This window comes from Lissotriton helveticus, chromosome 5_1 (genome assembly GCF_964261635.1).
Source record: "Lissotriton helveticus chromosome 5_1, aLisHel1.1, whole genome shotgun sequence".
Classification (NCBI taxonomy): domain Eukaryota; kingdom Metazoa; phylum Chordata; class Amphibia; order Caudata; family Salamandridae; genus Lissotriton; species Lissotriton helveticus.
The window spans coordinates 310617579-310635704 of NC_136065.1; the positions used below are offsets into that span (position 1 = coordinate 310617579).

At 46.1% G+C, this 18126-nt stretch overlaps 1 protein-coding gene across 7 annotated transcripts in view; it reads left to right on the plus strand.

The window, feature by feature from the left end:
* The window catches only part of SAMD11 (sterile alpha motif domain containing 11), a 229968-nt gene that overhangs the window by 71925 nt on the left and 139917 nt on the right, over positions 1-18126 (plus strand). For all 7 annotated transcript variants that reach the window (XM_078642338.1, XM_078642340.1, XM_078642339.1 and 4 more), the window contains exon 4: positions 16203-16253. In XM_078642338.1, coding sequence (XP_078498464.1) covers positions 16203-16253 — 51 coding nt within the window. The remainder of the gene's footprint in view (positions 1-16202; positions 16254-18126) is intronic.

Consider the following 18126-nt stretch of genomic DNA (forward strand, 5'->3'; position numbering starts at 1 on the left):
GTAGCTTTGAATGAAATCGATACAATACATTGAAAACTGCTATTGCATAAAATTGTCAAAGGAGTCTTGATTCAAGGAACCAAAGGTGTGTCCCAATAAGGGATGCTTCCAATGCTTGGAAGCACAGATTTGACACATTTATCCTGACGTGCTTATAGGACGGACACGCCACCTTGGGAGCACCCAATCACTAATAAATCATCGTTTAAAATACAATAAAAACTTCTAAGAAAATTGAAGGTTGTGCACCAACGGCAGCTACTCTTAACTTCTTAGCGGAAGTGGCAGATTGCCTTCAGAGCAGTTGTGTCTAAGACAGGGTGATGAAGTCGAATAGGACAGAGATGTGTCGATTGCATCAGACAGGAGGTAGCAGTTAGGACAGAGCATCCCCAGAAGGTGCCGGTGGTCCAGGATCCTAATGAGTGTGAGGTCTGTGTGCACTGCAGGCAGCAGTCCCAGTGTGCACTCAGAGGCCATATGGTCCAAGGTTCCTTCAAGTGTAGGGTCTGTGTGCACTACAGGCAGTAGGCCCATCCTGCTCCGTGAGATCAGGTTAGTGATTCACTTCACGTAGTCGAGCACCAGCATCGCGCGCTTATTTAGTGCAGATTTATCGATAATGTCCTTCCCACAGCAGGCGCTGGAAGCCGCTTCCAGGCAGCATCTCTCTAGCCCTGAACACCTCAGCGGCATCTTCCAGCCTCCAACAGGCGGAGGGGGTGAGTGACACATCCGACTTCCATACCCGGTACCACAGCAGTCACCTCACCCCCACAACAGGCAAATGATTTCCACAGCAGTCATCTCACTCCCACAGCAGACAAATAATTTCCACAGCAGTCATCTCACTCACATAGCAGCCAGGTGCCTCACTCCCACAGCAGGCAAAACATTTCTTCAACAGGCATCTAACTCTCTGAGCAGACCACTGCAGTACAAAACAAACACATGGAGATGATGGACGGAACGCTGAAACTTTTCAGACACTCATCCCAAGTCACAGATCTGGGTTGAATCCATCATTGTTCTGTAGCTCACTTCACCACCCCAGTTCAGACCCAGCCATATGCAAATCAATCTTGACCCTCTGCCTCATGGGAACAGGCCAACCTGAACTGTCAAGCCATGTCTTCTGTGGACCTGAAACAAGCATCCTGGGACCAGTTTCGAGGTAACACCCCTCATCAGCCAGGCTAGCTTGAATCCAGAGGCAAAGTGAGCAAGAGACCCACGTCCTCCAGGGCTTTCATTTGATGACCTAGTGCTTGCTGGGTGCCACTGCACTTGCATCCATTGAACCAATAAACAAACATGATATTGATGGCTCTGGATAACTGCTAACCCGCCTTCTGTGCTTTTTTGGCAAGTCACTTGAACGTGACTGCAGGCTGTTTGATTTTTACCTCAGTGGACATGACAATTGTACTTCTCAATGAGTTGCTCCCTGTTTAGAAGGACTCAGACCCCACAGTATGGCTCTGAGGACAGGAGGGGAACCCAAGATCATCCTTCATCGAAGGAGATGCAGGAGTGAGAGAGACTTGCGGCACTAAGAGCAAGGTTTTATACTGGACGTGTCTACCTGTTGCCTTTAGGGAAGAGATGCCTACAGGCCTTTCCTGTCGAAACGTGTCTAGCTCTGGCCCCTCTTCCTGCCCATGCCTGCTTCACAAAAGGCTGTGATGCATATCCAGAGCTGGAATGGTCAAGACCAGCCGTGGAGGGGCTGCTGATGAACAACACGCAAATATGCAGTGATCATGCAGTGGAAATGTAAGCTCTGATTGCAGACTTCTCCAAAATGTTTGCACCACAGATAATTGGCCAGCTTTGAATAAATATTGGGCAGTTTCAATGCTGATGTGGAATCACACACCAGCATGGATGGGAAGGGGAACAGCGTTTACAACGCAACTTTTACCACGCAGTGCCTTTACGACGCAACTTTTACAACGCAAACCATTACAACGCATTGCGCTGGGGGGCGCTCTAGGATAGGGAATAGGTTTAATTTACTATCCAACACCTTCCCTACTATCCACGGGGACTGGAGTTGGAATAGTAAATTAAACAATTCACTATCCAGCGCCCCAAAGCACTATGCGTTGTAAAGGCTTGCGTTGTAAAAACCGCGTTGTAAAGGCATGTGTGGTAAAAGCATGCGTTGTAATGTCATACATCCGGATGGGAAGATTGTTGGGCTCCAGGGTTTGAACATCTTGCTGATCAACATACTAGGGTGGGCACTGAGCCCGCAGTCCTGCAACCTGCTAGAAGAGCCATCAGGTCTGTCTGGAGGAAAGTTGCATTCTTGCCATGGACGTGGTGCTGGGGACTGGTGTGTGCCATTGCAGAAGGAAGCTACCATTGCGTCTACCACCCCATGTCCGCAGGGGTACATGGACCCGGTTTAAAGGAAAAAGATGACCATCCGCCCCAATTTGTCAGCAGTGTGCCTTTGATCATGTTTATCGGTTTTCAAATTATACCTCTTAGAAATTTCACCACTTGTTGCCCTGGAGATCCTGGTGTGCAGGCGCTGGGGATGAACTTTAATACTCCACCGGACTCCTTCTGTGAGCTCACCTCATCCCCTTTCCTCAGAGGATCGGTGTTCTTTGTGAGTGGGCTCATTGGCCCCTTTTGGTCGGTGGGATTCATGGTTCGGTCCTTGCATCTCCTGGCAGAGCCCTGCCTGGGCACCGGAATCATCCTCGAGGGGGATGTTTGCTCTGTTACCACCCAGCTTGGTGCAGCACAGCTCTCTGCTCCTGACCCGGCCTGCTCTGTCCATCGAGGACAGAAGACGTGCTCTGTTATGTTAAATGTCATTTATAAAGCGCTCGGCTAGTCCCAGGAGTGTCCCGGCACTGAAACAAAAGACCACATAACAGCCATCAGAAAGAAACACCTCCGTGCGGAAAACTGGCCAAAAACTTATAGTTGAAAGAGCCAGGTCTTCAGTTTCCACCTAAATGTGAGGAGGTCTTGCACCTGCCTGAGACCAAGAGGTAGAGTGTTCCATAAACGAGAGGCTGCCACTTGAAAGGATCTACCCCCCGATCCGAGACAGCCGGACCTTAGGCGTGGAGGTCAGAAGCTGAGCAGATGACCTCAGAGTGCGTTGGGGGATATAGTGTTGAAATCTTTCACTGAGGTAGGGGGCCCCTATCTTATGGAAGGCTTTGAAGACCCGAACCAATGCCTTAAAATGAATTTGCTTCTGAACTGGAAGCCAGTGTAAGGAAGATAGCAGATGAGTCGTATGTGTCCTAGGGCCCGCCAGAAAAATGGCTCTGGCCGCCGCGTTCTGAATCGTCTGAAGACGGCTAACCAGATACGCCGGGAGGCCCAAGTAAAGAGAGTTGAAGTAATCCAGCCTTGAGACCACCAAGGCCTGAACAACCATCTTTCTGTGCGACACAGGGAGCAGGGGGAGAAAGTTTTGCAACATTCTCAGAACCCCAAAACAGTTTCCGGCCAGTGGTGCAGAGCTCCATATAGGATTAGTTTTCTTCTAACATTCTTTGCACATCCGGGCGAAAGGCCGAAAGGACTTTACGCTTGTTCATTGTGTAAACCCAGTGACAAATACAGTAGGAAGGGGTTTTGCACTGAAAAAAATCATATGACATGCATTGGGAGTGATCTTTACAGTGATCTTTACATTCAACCCAGTTTGGGTACTTGTTGTGCGTTCCTCTGTAGCCCAGAGGGGTATGTAGAGATCTGGCCATTGTTACACTGTGCCCATGTATTGTTTTTATGTGTATTATTTAACTTTGTGTTTAGATAAAAGTATTTTTTCTTTCACAAGTAATACCCCCGGCTGGTCATTAATAATTAATGGGCAGCTTGGTTGAGTTCGGAGTTTCGTGCCCACACCACCACTCTGGGTGAGCCTTGGACTGCTCTAACCAGTTCCCTCCAAGATCAAGTGCTAAGGGGGTCACTTGCTGCTCAGTTCTGGGTCAAATAGTAAGGTGACATCCAAGGTCAACGACTCCACTATCACAAATGGAGGTCTGTGACCCCCGAGTGCCCTTGTGCCCCTATATCCCTTCACCCAGCAGAAAAGCCCAGAAATGAAAGAATAATGTCTGAATGACTAAAGCCAGGTGGACCCCTCCCCCCCTTTATTGGAGAGTTAATCACAATATATTGTCCACGTGATTCTGCCTGGTGCCAGGTCCCCACTTAAGGATTTTAGTACTCACAATTAAGGGTCACGGTTTTATTTATTTATTTTTAGACATAAATTCAGCCTACTAAAACTCCATACACATAAAGCGTGTAGTTAGGCATTTATTTGTTAAATAAATGTATAGATATATTATAAATGTGGATACATATACTACTTGCAACTTCGATTTTGTACTTGATTAAGGATAAATGTTTATAAGAGGAAAAAAAGGCAAATATGCTTCCATAGAGAGGTGAACAAAAAAAATTTGAGCCATGCTCAGAATTCCGCTTTTTACATTGTGACGTGACCCGAGTACACGACAGTAACAGCTTCCAAAAGAAGATTAACCCGCAGGGTCGAAGAAAGACACCGTCAAAGCCTCTAACTGCCCCACGCACCCCCACCGCCGTCTCTCGTCTCCAAAAAACGAGGTCTTCCTTTTATTAATTTGTAAGAAGCCGCCTTGGCGGCCCCGCTCCGTGGAAGCCGAGCCCGGCGCTTGTACTGCTGATAGCCTGCAAATTATTAGTAATTTGATTTAAATTGAATGAGCGACCCGTAAAGCAAGGCGCGCATTACCGGCGGATGCAGCTGGCGCGCGCCTGCCAGCCAATCCGAGGCCCCGCGTTCGGCTGTCCAAGCGACTGCCTAATTGGGCATGGTGTGTGTGCGGTTACGTGGTGTGCGTGCGTGCGTGTGTGTGTGATTGTGTGCATGCATTCACTGGCCGTTGCACTGGTTTACCTTGGTTGGAATTACGTGTTTTTAGCAAAATAGCCGTTTTGAGCGTATATGTTTCTGCTGTAGTATTTGTGTCTTTGTGCGTGTTTTAGATAAATACCCCCCCCCCCATTACTACCGGGAAAAGTGCCCCTCATCTCTCCATAGCCCGCCTCACACATACATTTTATTTGTTTTAAAGCACTGGTAAAGTCTTGCTTTACTAATACGAATTTATATCTCATTATTACTCATTATCTACCCAAACAAACCCTTTTTTGCAGCATTCAGAATAGCTTGTGAAAGGCTGGAGGAAAAAACTTAAGTTCCTAACCAATTTTGCACCGTTTTCATGCAGCTCTTTGATGACAGTTTGTAACAGTCACTGTTCTATATTAGGGTTGTATCTTATGAACCGTGGTAACAAATGGATCTCTGTGACAAAAGCAGTGATCCACTCAGCTATCCACATAAAATACAGTTCTGTTATCTGCACGGTATGCACTCTTTGCAACAGTATTAACCCTCTGAGCTACTTTATGGCAAGTCAAAACTGCCACTAGACAAAGGTATCTCTCTCTAGTAGGAACATTAATCAAATTTTTATTGCTGCCTGAAAGCCAGACCACAAAGAACTCTGCAGCAGGTGTTTTTAAATTATAAGTTATTGCTAAACACAACCCCCCCCCCCGAGGTCAGTGTGTGTAACTGCGTTATTGTGCGTGTTTTACGTGTCTGAATGTGTTTAAGTGTGTGTAACTTTCAGTGTGTGCCTTTGTGTGTCTATATTTAGGTGTTTGTAGAGGCTTCTGCATGTGTGTGAGAGAGAGAGAGAGTGCGCGAGAGAGACCTTTTACTCACTTTCAAAGTCATCTTCGTACAGTTGCGGCCCGTGCAGGTAAGAGCGGTGGGGCCGTATGGGGGAGGTTTCGACAGATGATGATAAGGGGAAATTAATTATTTATTTAATTTTCCCTCGTGGTCGTCTGTCGAATTCCCCACCCCCCAACCCGGCCTCACCTTTCTTCCCTGCACCGGCGGCTCATGTCTGTGACTACCAGACCACAGTTCTGCCTGCTTGTGATATCGTCAGGTGTGCATGCGTGCTTTGTTAGTTCTGACCTATACAAGGCTTTACATTTTTGGCAACTCATATTTACCCCAAAAAACAACAAAGCATTAAAAATGCATACATAAATAGGTACATGCAAGGACTTTGGTCATTCCTATTCAGCCACTGTTTTATTTGAGACTCATTCACATTTTGTTTTTTGCCCTCCCCAGCATGGTGCAAGGGGCAAGCCCTTTTCAGGCTTTGCTCTCGTCACTGTGAATGACCAAAAGAAACTTGACTTGGAACCGACTGCCGGAAAAGGCTATGTATCCTTTGAATTTTAGGTCACCACCGTGGAGTGAAGGGCTAGGACAAACATGGTGGATGAAGAAGGCTGCAGGCCCCTCCTTGTCTAGCCACTTGCTACCCATTGTTAATGTATTAGTCTCCAGCTTTACCCTTGTCCCCAAATTCGTGCAGTAGCTCCATTGCCGCTTTTCCATGCCCGGCATTAGCATGATTTGCTCCTTCTTCCTCTCCCTGCACCATAACTGTGTACTTGCAGAGAGGGTAGGTCTTTGTGCATCGTTGCCTTGCCTCCAGTGTTCCTGAGGCAGCCCTGTCGCCTCTCCCTCTTGCGTAGTGAGATTTGGAAAGGCTGGTTCTGTTGTTATCATTTTATTTTTCCTTTGCACTGCTCCGAGAGCAGTGGGGCAACACTCCTCCACCTTAGCAGAGGAGCCGCCACTGGTTGAACTGCCACCCGGGCACCCCTGATCTCCTCTGTAGACTTTGCCTCTGATGTGGACAGAACAGGAGTGGAGCAGTCAAGGGTTTGCCTGCTGCTGACAGTGCTTCCAATGGGCAGGCATGGTCAGATACCGAGTACCTGCACTTCTGCTGTTTGAAGGGGAGAGCACCAGCGTTTTTCAGCAGGTGTTCAAAACTTTTAATAAGAGAGTCCAGAGACTTCTCATTATTACACAGATATTCCGAAATCGTGAGAACCTGCATTTTTATATTTGCATTTTAAGCCCTGGCTGTTGAGTTGGCCAAGTCTTCTCGCACCTTTCATGTTAGCCTTGCACTACGGTGGCAAGAATGATATTGCGATTTCCGAAGACTATACGAGATCTGGTGCGAAATGCTTAAGTGCCAAGGAGAGTTCGGAGAGAACAGTGTAAGTGAGAAGAGATCAAGGTTTGCCTCTAGGTGGGCTCAGTATGGAGGGATCAGGTCAGGGAGGATTGCTCAACAGTCACTCACAAAAGGATGGCAGTGGGCGCTACCATCTACAGAATACCTTATGGGGCTTGGAGCACCCTAGTGGACTCCACCCGCCAGACCACAGCCCAACCCTATGGCAGCCCACAACCAGTGTGCAAAGCACGACCAGCCAATAGGCATAGGTGAAAGCCCGCCTTCCTACTTCAAATACGGTCTCACTGCTATTTTGGCATATCTTTGTTTACTGTATGCTAGGCTGCAAATGCACGGAACTGGACAGCTCTGTAGTGGACTGGTACTTGCGGCACACGGCAACATGTAGCGCACTCCTCCCTTTCAGGCCGCTTTGAGGGAAGAATGAAATATATGTGTGTTTGGATGGGCATCCGTATCCAGCCCAATCAGAACTTGCCTGCATCATGCCATTATTAACTCTTTGCTCAGTTTTGCAAAATTTATGAAGCCGCGTATGGCTCGCTCTCAAAACAATCACAATCCAATAAAGAAGGAAGTAACAGTTTTTTTCTGAATAGTTAGTACAACGTCTCTGTTATTATCAATTAAGAAGGGCTCCCTTGAAAGATAGAGCCCTGGTCCAGAGAGCACTATGCCCATCGTGTTCTGGACCACGTCTCAGCGTGGGGCGGAGGCAGACGGGAGATGGAAGAGGTCCCAAGATGGAGGAGTCAGTGGCATCAATGCGGAAGTGAGTGGCAGCCGCAGGTGGTGCAGTGGCAGTGAAATCAGTGATGCCTGGTGTCAGAGGTGCGGTGGCGCGGTGCAGCCTTGTGTTTGAATGGCGGCCCCTGCGGTAAACTGGGAGGGTGGCAACAGTAGGGTGGAGCGTTGATGGCAGTGAGTTGGGAGGCAGTAGGAGGCAAGGTGAGGGCTGCAGTGGGATAGAATGGTGCCAGGAATGGAATGAGGCATAACGGTGGGTGGGGCTGCATGATGGCTGAAGAAACTGGCACGGTGGGATAGGAAGGTAGCAGAATGAGCTAGGGCCGTGCCACCTGGTGGTGGGCCACTGGCAGCATTGGGATAGGGAAGGAGCAGCAGTGACCTCTTTGGTCAGCTGACCCCGTTCTTCTTCCAGACATCTGATGTCACAGGGTCAAGAGTATAGGCACAGGCTCACTTACTCATTCCATGGGTGACATGAATGTGTATAACATGTTTACATGTAAATGGTGATTACGCAATTGTATATACATCTTTTTGGGGCTATAGGCACACCTCACGGTCAAAGAGAAAGGTAATAATCATGAGCAGGGGTCCATATGTTGGCACACAATGTAGATTAAAATTGGATAAATGACAGTAAAGGGATACATTAGTTAATGAATGAAGTTGAAGTGATGAGCGGACATCTGAGGACAGGGGAAGGTGGGAGTGGAAGAATAGGTTTCATCTGTCTCAGTGGTCAGCAAGTCTTGCACGTGCAAGTGTGGTTCATGGTGTGTTAGTTCAAGAGTAGGGGAGCCTTTAGATTAGCATTGAAGAATTTGGACAAAGGGCCCAATCACGCCATTCTAGATTAAAAAAATAAATCTATAAGCTCACAGCAAGAAATGCAGATGATGTATGAACCAATGGCATTCCTGTCCCACTCGCCACCCCCGCGTCATTTCAAATTTTGGGAGATGAACCTGAGAGGTCGTCATAAATCCGAGCGTTTGCGTCACCGCTGCGTTCCCAGGTGCAGGGTATTTGTCCTGCGAAGTTGTCTGTCTTACAGAGTGTGAGATACGTATTCTTGGGTCTGTGGTGTGTTACTTTCAACCTTTTAACGACGATACCGCTCTATGTGTGAAAGCCAGTGCAGTTTTAATGATGTGAAAAGTAATTTCATTATACTGTTGAATATGCTCATCCCAAAGTGATGTACAGCCCGTAATGAATCGATCAGCTGGTATGAGGTAAAGCAGCCAGGTCAAGGGTGGCAGGGCTGGGGCGGTGGCACCGCGCTTAAAGATGGCAAGGCTGTAGTGGTGGTGGCAGTGAGCTCAAAGACTGCAGGGCTGGGGCGGTGGCACCCAGCTCAAAGATGGCAAGGCTGTGGTGGTGGCAACGATGTCAAGGATGGCAAGGCTGTGGTGGTGGAAGCGAGGTCAAGGATGGCAGTGTTGGGGTGGTGGCGGTCAACAAATGAGCTGATGGGCAGTGGGCGGGCACAGCACCTCTTGAAAACTGGTCTGGCAGTGCTGCAGAGGGCAGCGGTGGTGCAAACACAAGCACGGAGCTGAGCATCTGAGAGTTGCAAGTAAACAAGTCCAGAGTATTCCCTCCCTCCTCGGGGCAGCGCGTGCTGGTATCTTCACAAACACAGGACTATTCGCAGCTTTAGGCGGCACGGTTGCCAGGCATCTAATCTTTAAAATGCTAATCGTGCCCAGCGAAGGCACCGTGATAAAACCCCACAGCTTTATGTAACAGATCTGTGAGAGCAGTCGCCCACGACATCAAACCAGCAGCGACAGCTCTCCCTCTCCGAGCAGAGGCCCGTGAGATAGCGGCGCACCGGGCGGTGCCGCCGCGCTTCGCCCTGGTTCTGAGCCCGGAGGCTGAAGGTCCCCAGCGAGAGCGGCTCGCATCTGACAGGGTACCCGTAATCACAGGAAGACCATCAAGACAGGCTCTCGCCGAACCAAGGAGGTGCGGGGAAGAGAGAGGGAGGGTGCCGTGGAAATACAAGGCGCGAGAGACAAGAGTGAAAACATACATAAAAAAGCATTGGCACATCCAATCTTATCTGTGCGAGAGCTATTGGCTTTGCCAATGTGTTTTAGCCGTGTTGTACACCTGTGTGGCTGCTGTTCGGCAGGCCTAATAGTTAGTGACATAGAAGAGAGTGCCCTGGGGGGAAGTATCATAGAGTGGAGTGACTTGGGGTTGCGTAGAGTGCAGTGGTATCAAGTGGAGTAGAGTGTCGTAGAATGTTGTGGAGTGGTGCAGTGTTGCGTAGAGTGGAGTAGTGTTGTAGAGTGGCATAGAGTGGAGTGGATTGGCCTAAAGTAGAGTGTCATAGCCTGAAGTGGAGTGTTGTAGCGCGGAGTGTCATAGCACGGAGTGTCGTAGAGTGGAGTAGAGCTCTGTGAAGTGTCATAGAGTGTCTTAGAGTGGAGTAGAGTATCATGGTGTGGAGTGAGTGGCATAGAGTGGAGTAAAGTGGAGGGGAGTAGAGTGTTGTAGAGTGAAGTGGTGTAGAGTGGAGTGTCGTGGAGTGGATAGAGTGCCATGGAGTGGCGTAGAGTGGAGTGTTGTGGGGTGTCATATAGTGGAGCAGAGTGTCATGGAGTGAAATAGCGTAGAGTGGAGTAGAGTGCTGTGGTGTGAAGCAAAATGTCTTAGAGTTGAGTGATGTAGAATGGAGTGGCGTAGAGTTGATAAAGTGAGGTTGAGTAGCGTAGAGTGGCATGGCGTGGCGTGGAGTAGAGTGTTCTAGAGTGGAGTGGTGAATGGTGGAGGGTGTACAGTGTCATGGAGTGCTGTGGCGTATATCGTGGAGTGTTGTAGAGGGGAATAAAGTATCGTAGAGTGAAGTAGTATAGAGTGTCGCAGAGTGGAGTGGCATAGAGTCTTGTATAGTGGAGTTGCATGGAGTTGAGTGGAGTGGAGTAGAATGGCATACATTTGAGTAGCATAGCATGGAGTAGTGTCATAGAGTGGAGTGACATAGAGTGGAGTAAACTTGTGTGGAGTGTCGTAGAGTGGAGTGGTGTAAAATGGAAAAAAGTGCCTTAGAGTGGCGTGTCATAGAGTAGAGTATAATATATAGTGGAGTCGAGTAAGTAAGTGAAGTAAAGTGGCGTAGAGCGGAGAGTCATTGAGTGACATATAGTGTTGTGGCATAGAGTAAAGTGACATAAGGTGGAGTGGCGTAGAGTGGGCAGAGTGTCAGAGTTCAGGGGCATAGATTGAAGTGACGTGGAGGGGCATGGCATAGAGTGGAGTATATTGTTGGAGAGTGGAGTGCAGTGATGTATAGTGGAGTTGCATAGAGTGAAGTAAAGTTGAATGTCGTAGAGAGGAGCTTCATTGAGTGGCGTAGAGTGTCAGAGTGTCGCATAGTAGAGTGGAATAAAGTGGAGTGGAATAGATTGAAGTGGAGTACACTATCATAGAGAGGCATAAAGTGAAGTGACATGGAGTATAGTGAAGTAGAGTGGAGTGGCATAGATTGAAGTGCCTTACAGTGGAGTACAGTATCGTAGAGTGGTTTAAAGTGGAACAACGTGGAGTAGAGTGGAGTATAAATGGTGTAGTAGCATACTGCCATTACAGACAACACATTTTCAACTGATATTACCATTTCATTTGCAGAGACCTACAGTTTTACTGATAAAACTATACAGTGCACAAACCATAATGTGTGGAAATCTGCATCACCTAGTGTATTGGTTTGTTTTGATCATATTAAAATATTTGTTTTTACCACATAATTAAAAAAAATGAGCTTCATGTGTGCTTTCCTAATTCCAAAATATTCTGAAATATTCGTCCAGTTTATTTACTGCCATTTACATTTTGTGGTGTGTTAGAGGAAAAAACATTCTACAGCCTTTCCCACCCCCATGACCCAGTAAGAATGTCACAAAAATCGTCTCACTTTGCAGTCAGAGATAGAATAGGAAACATCAGCCTCCTTTGGAAGACAAATCCTAACATTTGACCTCCGTCTTGAATGCACAGCAAATGTTGTACGATAAAAACTGAATTTAAAGGCCTGTTTATTGCTGATTCACTTCTGAACTCCAGCATGGTTGTTCTGCAGGTGCGTTAGCACCACGCTCTCCTCTACTTCCAGCACCTATAGCAGAGGCGTAAAATAGAGGACTAGGTTTAAGTTATACTATTAGTAAAGAGCACTGACCAAAATTAAACAAGCTTGTCAACAGAACATTGTTCCTCATAGGCATGCAGGATTGATGAACTGGTAGTGGCAGAGATAAGTAGAATTAGCCAAGCAGAAATATGAGAGGCAAGAAACCTCTTCCAAGAAATACAGCATGTGTACTGCTTCCTGCACTAGCTTTCAAGGGAGACAACTGAAAACACATGTTCTCTCGTGGAGTGCCTCACGGAAAATGTAAAAAGAGTTCCCAGAAAGCAAGCACTCGTGCAGACTAAAACAAATATAACCAGCTAATAGAAAGCAAGCAAATGTAAGTTAGAAAACACAAGGCCAGTAGTAAGAAATGGACGACGCTTTCAGCATGTTCCCAATATGTCCTTGTAACCAGACAAATGCACTCTCGGGTAGGCTTTGAGCTACAAAAGGGATAGGGATAAGAACGGGGGAGCTAGAGGGAAAAGTGGGAACAGAGCTATAAACAGAGAGGCTGAAATAGGAACAGACAGAGCAAGTCTAGAGTGAGAATAGAGATGAAAACAGAGACACAGGAACATTCACAGCCGGAGACTAGAGTGAGAACAGAAAGAAGAGAGAATGGAATAGGGACGGGGGAGCCAGAAACAGGAGTGTGAACAGAGATGAAACAGAGACACTGGAAGAACAGAGAGGAGCAAGAAGAACGAGAGTCTAGAGTGGAAACAGAGATTAAAACAGAGTGAGCAAGAGTCAAAATAGAGATAAAATAAGAAAGGGAGAGATTAGAGTGGGAACAGAGACAAAAGAACAGAGATTAAAAACACAAAAAGGGAGCAAAAGACTAGATCCAGAAAAGAAACAGAGACAACTAGGAATATAAGAAGCAAGAAACTAAAGTGGGAGCAGAAAATAAAACGGAACGGGGTGCAAGAGATTAGTGCTGGAACATAGATAAAAACACAGACTGGACAAGGAACGGAGTTCAAGTGAGTAAGATGGAAAACTAAAAGAGAGAAGGGTATGAAAGCAAAGAGAGCTGGTGACTAAAGCCAGAACAGAGAGAGGGAAATAGGGAAAAAGAGTACATAGAATATGAATAGCGGGAGATGGAGACTAGTTACAACAGAGAAAAATAGACATGAGGATGCATGGAGAGAACAATGCTAGAGTGAGAGTTGTGAGAAGAAACAGAGACAATCAGAGGCAGTGAAATAGGAAGAGACAAAGAACAAAAGAGAGTGAGAGGGAGAGAGAAAATATAGAGATGAAAAGCAAACAAGACTCTAGATTAGGAACTGAAGGAGATGAAAAAAGACAAGACTGCAAGAAGGTGGAATATAAAGAGTGAGATGAAATCAGATAGAGAGTGTGGAAGTCCTCCTGCTGTGCATGATTCTTTAGTTTTGTTTTTACGTTTTTTGGGACTTTGTTGTCTCCGAGACGACAGAGACTGCACAGTGTTTAACATAGAAGCCGATCTTCCTTTCAGTTTAGCCTTAATAACAGACGTGCCAGGGGGCTGGCACTGAGCAGTGCCAACATTATCAGAAATGAAATTTTGTGAAGCAGCAACACTCCAGAAAGTAGCCCTGCTCCTAGTACATCAGTTATGGTGTGACAAGGTCTCTGCATGGAAAATGTGGCCAAATCAAGCTTCTCTATTATAAGCTTGCATTTTTACTGTAGCCATCTCTTCTAAACTGTAAGATGTAGTTATTGACCAGCTTAAGTTTTTAGTTCGAGCCTGGGCAGCGCAAGCGCTGCTCTGCGACGCATGCTGTATTGGAGTATGGACTTGAAGCCTCGCCCACTCGCCACCTATATTTGTCATTGACTTGTGTAATTGTCCTTCATAAATGCTGGCTTCTGATTCATTAATAGGCTTGTTAGTCCCTCCTTTGTGCCGCCTTGTCTTAATTTGTAACCTCCTGTGAGAACGGGCCCTTTTACTTTGGTTGTTACACGGTACGTCTTATTTAGTCTGTAAGAACTATTTTCTTTAGTGAGATTCTCCTACTGCAGGCACAACATGCTTTCCTGCAACATTCAGCGTGCCATGCACGCTTTCACAGGGCGCTTTTACAAAAAAACATTTGTTTGTCAACTTATCAAACAAATGCTTTTTTTGGTAAAAGCGCCCCATACTTCGCTTTCACTTTAATAGTGGCCGCAGACCTTTCTTTAGATATGGCTTGTCTAAAGAAAGGGGCGTGGCCTCTATTAACGGGAAAGCGCAGCATGGGGCGCTTGTAAACAACAAGCATTTGCAATGCAATGGGTCTCGCATTTCAGAAACTCTGAGCTATTGGTATTGTAAATGACAATGCCTTTGATTATTGCAGGTTTTTTAAGCACATAAATAAAAGCCATTGTCATTTACAATGCCACTAGCTCAAAATCTCCCAATTGCGAGACCTTTTGCATTGCAAATGCTTGTTTGTTCTAGTGACAGGTTTCGGCATCAATTTGGTATTCAGATTTTTGATAACTCTTTTCAAAGAAGAGTTATGTGGAAAAAAAAGTAATCACCTTATTTTCCAGGAAACCAAGTTAAGGGAAAATCGAATTTCTGTGTGGGAGGAGAGAACATTAATTACAGAATGAAAATGACTCCAGTGAGCCATTTGACCTCAAGCAGAAGGGCAGATCTTTGTAACACAGTGATCCATTTGAGGGAAAAAAATGACGGCCTCCATACTTTTATGTAAGAGGCCAAGCGAGGAAGAGGTAGGGCCTCGAAGGCAGGCGCCTTACCTTCTTCGCTGTTTAATTCTGGTTGCCGCAGCACTTCTGACTTGGAGCTACCGATCGCCTCTGACAGCTTTCTGACTGTTGGCCTAGCAGGAGTGCAGCAAACACATTGTCTGAGAGGGAAAACCACGGTCCTTCCTTTACTTCCGTTGTTTGTTGAAATAGAATGACTGCTGACACACTGCAAGGATCATTGGACTGGTTGTCCTTCTTCTATTTCCATTGACTTTTGTAATACCCATGGGTTGAGGGTGCAGCAAGCCCATACCTGCGATCCCAGTATGAATGTGCAGTAAGCCCACACTTGGGACTTTGGACCAGACCATCATGGGTTCACCTTAGTGTGAGTATACCTGCTCTAAGGGCCCCACCCTTCTCAGAGTCTCAGGGGGTTGGTTCCAACCCCCTGGCGCAAAAACTTAGTTTCCAATACAAATTAGAAATCCAGTTGGACTGCAACCCATGCACAACCCACTGAGCAGTACTGTGTAGGAAGTGTTCATTGGTAACGATCAGTCCCACAAGATGAGCTTAGGGAACAAGGTGGAACTCCAAACCCTCTTTTGTTAATGAATAACACGCTCGAAGATGGCATTAGGAGACAGGGTATGTACTTGAAAATGTTTATTTTAAAATCCTGATCTTGTGCATAAAATATGAATGGAAACCGCACAGAATATGCAAATAAATACAGCGAGACGTCATGGGAAATAAAAACAGCAAGAACATCTCCACCATGGTAATCAAATTCACATTATCCTAAGGCCTTCAAGCTATTTCCAAGTGCAATGCTAAGTTTTAGCTGCAAAGAGCAGGCTTGTTCTCGAGTGTCAGAGATGGTTTGCACAGCATACCTGTGTTTTTGTTATCAAATAGCAAGCAAGCTATTTCCTATTTCAGCTTGTTCATGAACAGCGACTGGCTAAAGCTGTTGCCTCTGTATAAAGTTGATGCTGCAAACTGATGTGACTTCTGTTTCGATGGCTCAGCTCAAAGTTCCTTTATAAAATATGGTCCAATACCTGATATTTTGGATTATCTGATTATGAGTCTTATTTTATATTTTGAAAAGAATGGCGGGATGAGCAGACACTAAACCAGCAATAAAATAAAACAATCATGGCGACAAATGTGCCAACTCAATTATCATAATGATAAAGCAGGTGCATAGGGTGCAGACGTTTCTAACATGTCTACGCATGTTTAAAACTTCACTCTTCCTATGAAAGAAATAGAAAAGCCTGAATAGTGCAGGTAATAGAAATAGTAGAGTCTGAAAGGATCAAACTAATGGAAACAGAAAAGGAACTGCTACATTGTTCACGACAATGGATACCACTCGCTGTCTCCAATTATCATGAAGCGTGCCTTGAATTGTTGTTTATGTTATCCTAATCTATTATTCACAAAACCCTTTTGTTTCTCTGTAGGATTCGAGCTCACTGGGATCTGAACATTTCCTTCCACGATTCTACTGGCAGGTATTGCATATTGTTACTCTGAATTATGATTGCGCTTTAAATAATATTATTCTTAACAGTAATATCCTTTCTTATGTATAGGTATTCTCAAATCAATTAAGCTAATTTTTTTACCACAGCAATATCTAGAAGCTTAGCTGACCCCATCAGGTTTCAAACCAGTGCCCTGCAATTGACACAGATCACACCAGTGGTCACTTGTTACGCTGGACTCTCTGGCCTAAAAAGGACGCAATGCAATCAGGGCCAGACTGGGGAACCAAAAGCAGTCTCTCTCTCTCTCTCACACACATATACTCAGGGCACGAGTCAGGGGTCCACGCGGGTGGACGGCGTCCCCCCCACTTCTCCACAGGGTGGATGCCGTCCACCCTGCCAAGAAGTTGGGTCCCACTAAAAATGAATTCGTCCTGGTGTAATTTCCAAACACAGGGACACATTCAGCAGCGCCTGCACGTTGTTATCTGCTTTTGATCACAGCAAAGTGCAGGCGGGAGGGGGCTCTCTTATTTCTGACTCCTGCTGGCCCTTAAGAAAGGCGTCTCTGGGGTCATCAGGCCTCCTTTTGTTGGAGTCTCCTGGCTGGCAGCAGTCAGGAGCCTCACACCTGATGCAAATGCAGCAGAGGGGGAACAAAGGCTTCCACCTTGTTTGCACTTCACACATACTTAAGAGGGGCAGCTTTTCACTTTGTTCAGGCTCTGTTTAGGAGATATGCATGTGATGTAAGAATGTCAGAGGTGTTGATCTTTCCCAGTATTTGCACAAAATAAATAGCATTTATATACGCTTACTACCCTTGAGGAGGCGTTGTAATAATTTAAATATCACTATTTTTTTAAAGCACTATGGCTATATAAAGCTTAACGCTGACAAAAGGTAACATTGTTTTATATGTAGCATACAAAAGTGGGAATTTTCTGCCTAAATCAGGAGGGTTTGCAAGTAAACTCAAAATGTGCTCAAATGTACTCATGATACACCTGCTAAACATATATGTGAGGGCTTAAGATCTGATATCACTTCTTGTGGTGCAAGTTCCTGTGATGTCACATGCTGTGATGTCATGCGCCCCGATGTCACACTCTGCGATGACACGCGCTGCGATACCACTTGCATACTGATTAACTAGGTTAGTCCCCCCACTTCTTTATTTAGGACTTGTGCCCTGCATATACTACAAGCAAGGACTACAAAGGCAGTGGAAAGGGAGACGAATACAGATTGGTAGGGGCACTAAGTGAAAGTAAACAATATTTTGTAAATTAACCACCATTTTTGAAGTCTTTCAAAACAAAGAGGGAGAATGTGTGCATTTTTGTCTGTGTGTAACGATTTCAGGTGAAATCCGACAGACACCTCACCATACCCGACTGAAAGCACCTGTCCCCAACTATTCAGCAAAAAATACATATATTAGGGGGGTGTACTCCCCATGAGGCTACGCCCCTGATACTCCGTCTCCACCCTATGATTTCTTTCTCTCCCCCTACCTCTCTTGCTTTCTTTCTCTCCTGAATCCCCTGTGGCTACTGCAGTTAAACTCTGCGATCCGGGGAGAGTGACAGAGGCCCGCGCATTAGCCCGGTGCTCACGCTGGGGAAATGCCCGGTGTAGTGAAAGGCCGTTCAGCATGTGGGCCGCAGTTGAAGGAAAGTAGCTCCCTCCATGGGTTCACCTGGCTACATTAAGCACCATGGCTGCTTCCTTGACACTGTAAGTTACCCCTTGCCTGCTTGGGTCCTCCTTAATAATGGAGTAATTGCCAAAACTAACCACAGACTCTTAATCCTCGCCAGGAAAAAACCATAAACTCAACTTCTGTTTGATAGCAAATTGCCAAACGCTACTTGCAAGTAACACAGATATGAGC